The sequence below is a fragment of the Alligator sinensis genome, unplaced genomic scaffold, assembly GCF_000455745.1.
Source record: "Alligator sinensis unplaced genomic scaffold, ASM45574v1 scaffold954_1, whole genome shotgun sequence".
Lineage (NCBI taxonomy): Eukaryota > Metazoa > Chordata > Crocodylia > Alligatoridae > Alligator > Alligator sinensis.
Window position 1 is genome coordinate 1,848,385 of NW_005842228.1, and position 4,219 is coordinate 1,852,603.

At 42.8% G+C, this 4,219-nt stretch overlaps 1 protein-coding gene across 1 annotated transcript in view; it reads right to left on the bottom strand.

The window, feature by feature from the left end:
* The window catches only part of LOC102368447 (S phase cyclin A-associated protein in the endoplasmic reticulum-like), a gene marked incomplete at its 5' end in the record, with an annotated part of 201,152 nt that overhangs the window by 167,804 nt on the left and 29,129 nt on the right, over nt 1-4,219 (bottom strand). Inside the window, one exon of the mRNA XM_014521586.2 lies at nt 1,882-2,008. Coding sequence (XP_014377072.2) covers nt 1,882-2,008 — 127 coding nt within the window. The remainder of the gene's footprint in view (nt 1-1,881; nt 2,009-4,219) is intronic.

Genomic DNA, 4,219 nt, shown 5'->3' on the forward strand with positions numbered 1-4,219 from the left:
GGGGGAGAGGGGGGAAGAGTTAGGGGCACCAGCAGAACCGGGGTAGGGAGGAGTGAGGGGCACCAGCAGGGCCAGGAGGCTGTGGAGGGCCTTTCATTTTAATCACAGATTTTGGTGTTATCAGAGAATTTGTGATTTTTTATTAGGGAAAGCCAGATCCCTGATCATGATAACCCCAGCAGTGTAAATCATTGCGAGAGCTGTCAGATTTTCTTAGCTGTGAAGAAGCTCTGGGCTGGTGTGGTTGCAGAAGCTGGGGTGCAGAAAGGGAAGCATTACTGCCAGAGCCTGCCAGGGTAGATTATAACAGAAGCAGGATTCAGATACCACAAATGGTACCACAGCCAAACCAGCACTAATCTATGCTAGGGTTTCTGCCAGCATGAACGGGCCTCAGAATCAGGAAGCTGCAGTCACTCCGCTGCAGCTCTCTTCAGATAAAATGAATGAATAATAGCAACAGTTTCACCATAGGGTGTGACCGTCACAGTGAACGTGGCTGGTATGCACAAGCACAATGGGGAGGACACGTAACATGCCTCTCTATTCTGAAAATGTTTCCCTACTTTAGCATTTAAATACTTTTATTATGGTCTGTGGTACTTGAGTTTCAGTGAGCATGAAGTGAAGGAAGATTTGACACAATCTAGCATAATATAACATTATACTTTATGAGACAGATTGCAAAAATTTTGCTTCTCTAAAGTCCAAATGTCAATCAATTTATAAGCTTTGGCAGATATGAAGTTACTTATTTAGGTTCATAAGACTTGCAGCTGAATTCCAGCTAAATCTGACAGGATTCTAAAATATCAGGAAAAGCAACTGGAAAAAATCCATGTTGAATGCATCTGCTTAAACTTTGTTTACTTGTGGTAACAGCATACACATGTCTAAAGTTACTGATAAACCACAGAAAGCTTATGTAATACTGTTGCTATCCAAAAGTAAAAACAATATTCATCTTCAACTAATAATCAAAGAGCTTCACAATCCATTTGCATAGAGAATACAGTAATAGTCTAATTTATCTGTTAAAAAAGGGTGGAGACTGTCACAAAATTAAGAGAAACTAGAAAAACAGACTCTGCATCTCAGGTTTTGGTAGAGAACACTATTTAAATGATGTAAAATCAAATTAAGTTTTTTTTACACTCTCTTCTTCATTTTATATCATTTATTTTACCTTACTCTTCCCCTCTCCCCCACAACTTGAATAGAAAAGAGAAAAATTTTCACATGTAAAAATCTATTTAGGAACATGAGAAATACCATTCAAATTAGCACAGCAATCCCTTTAATTCAGTTTTCTCTCTCAGACAAGTCAGTACCAGATGTTTTAGGGGAAGGTGCTAGAATCTCCAGAGCAGACATGGAAAGTTTTTTTCCTAAATTTCTTCAGGTATGAATATATATAAGCTATGCAGGAGTGGATCAAGGAGTGGTCCAGTCTCATCCCCCACTTCTGTCATTGCTGCCTCGGACCCCATCTGGCCCAAATGCACAAACCCCTCCTGCCCCACTCTAGTCACAGATTGCAGGGAACAGCTGCATGGAGTGCCAGGTTCTGCTCGGGACAGCAGCAGCAATAGACTGGTTTCCTCCTCTTGCACCCACCACTCCCTACTGCTCTTCTGCCATCATTCCCACTGACTGGAAGCAGGCACTGGAAGAAGTAACCCACCTCCCCTGCCATTGTCCCTGGCTGAGGCAGGCACAGGGGAAACCCAAGCTCTCCCCTCCCCCTAGAAAATCCTAGCTCCACCCATGATGCTATGCCCTAAGAACATAACTTCTATGTTCATCAGCATGTCTAATACTTTTTGGATTCAGAGTCAGCTGTTGGGTTAATGCCATTTTGTGGCAAAGTAGTCTACATACCTCTTTTTCCAGAATACGAGAGATCTCTCCCAAAGTCCTGTCTAGAGCAGAAACCTTGTTGTTTGCCAATGAGCTGCTATCTTGTACTTGAAGCTGCTTTAGAAGATCTTTTGATAATCGCTGCAGCCTTCAATATTAAATAAAAAACAATAAAATGAGTCACAACAGAAAAAGGTACTTGCACACTGAATTTTACTTGTGTAAAGACTTTTTTAACCTCAGTTCGATTAAAGCAGGGTTGTCAAACATACCCTATGGACTGCTGTCATGTGGCTCTCAGGGCTACTACAGGGACTGGGAATTCAGAGGCGAGGCAAGCAAGGGTGAAGCCCATCACTGAACTCTGAGGCAGGGAGACTCATTGGCAATGCATGTCATTGGAGGAGGGCAAGTAATGGTTGCATCAACCCTGCCACCTGTCCTACCACTGCTTGTTCTGCAATTTGGATCTAGACTGGGAGGTGGGAGAGTTTGACATCCCTGGATTAAAGTAATGGCATGTCCACACCTTGAATATTGTTCCCAGTTCTAGTCCCCATCTCTAAAGGATATACAAGAACTACAGAGGGTATAAAGAAGGGCAACAAGGATGATTAATGGTGTGGAAGGACTTGAATATGAGGAGAGACTAAAGAGACCAGGTCTATTCAGTTTAGAAAAAAGACACTTGAGGGGGACACGTTAAGGGTTTACAAAATACCAAATGGTGAAGAGAAAGTAAATAGGGATTATTTACTCTCTCTCAATATAAGAAAGAGGGGTCAAAAATGAAACTAGTAGGTAATAAGTTTGCAACTAACAGAAGGAAGTTTTTTTTCATACAGTGTATAATCAAAGTGTGAAAACTCATTGCCACAAGATGTTGTGGAAGCGAATGGTTTAGCCAGATTCAAAAGGGGACTGGAAAAATTTCTTGGAGAAAAGGGGCATCAGTAGCTATTGGGCATGGGAGTCAGGGTACAGCCTTTGAATCATAACTTCCTATATCTTAAATGCTGGAGGCTGCAAGTGAGAAAGGAACAGTGGAAAACCCCCATGATCATACTCAGTTAACTCTCCATTTCAGCATCCACTCTGTTGCTATATGACACAGGATACTGGGAAAGATGGACCTATGGTATGACCCAGTACATGGCAATTCTTATGTTCTTACAATCTTTTTACAGGTAATAATTATAATAGATATATTACAGTAGCATCCAAAATGTGAAACAAAGAAGATACAGACCCAGTGCAGAGAGCATACAATTAACACCCCCCCAAAAACAAACACAAAAAAAACCAGCTGAAAAAAAGAGGCAGGAGAGGCACTGTGATTGTAAACCTGAAACATATTAGCTACGTATTTGTCTACTGCTGCTGTACTTTTTTCAGTTCAGCACAACTAATTTGCCCCATCTACCTCCACAATTCAGCCCACCTGCCCTTGTCAATATCAGTTCTGGTAGCTTTTTGTCTCCTTCCTACTGCAACATTCAATCATTTCCTTCCATACAGAGCAGCATTTTACTCCTGAGAAGAGTAAAGGAAACAGGACAGCAGATGATGTAGCTCAGGGGTCAGCAACATCTTCCAGCAGGGGAACCAGACGACCCAGCTTGAATCACAGGTAGGCAGGCACTAAGACCCAGCCACCTCTTCTCTCAGGTTTCAGCTGTGGTGAAAGTTCCTCTTCCCTGGAACCTGTGCACATCATGGGCAGAAATCCCCCTCTGCTGGAGCTCCAGGTGATAGACAAAGAGGTAGTGCAGGGAGAGCCCCGCACTGCTGAATGCCACTGAAATCAGGGCCAGATCCAAAGGCTCTGAGGGCCGCATCCAACCTGCAGTACACAGGTCGCCAACCCTGAGTTAGCTGGTTTCCTACAGGTATCATAGGAGAATAGGGCCTTTAGGGTTGATTTAAATAAGAAAGGATTGTGGCTCTACTGGCCACTGTGCATTCCATTTGTCAGAGCAGCACAGAAGAAAGTGCAGAAATAATTGCAAGGGAACTGGGATACTGGGAATGTAGATACTGGGAATGAGTTGGTAGAGCTGTCAGGGAGGCTGATGTGATAGGGCACAAGTATAAATATGGAAGGAATAAGTTATTTAAGACCTTGAATATGATCACAAGAAATCTGAATGTCATACGCAGGGAAGTAAGAGCCAGGAAGCATTCACAGTGGAGACAATATCATTAGACAGACAGGATAAGGAAGATAACCTTGGCGGAAAGGGAAACAGAATGTAGACTTCAAAATATTCTCAACAAATTCATAGATTCATAAATGCTAGGGTCAGAGGGGACCTCAACAGATCACTGAGTCCGACCCCCTGTGTAGGCAGGAAAGAGT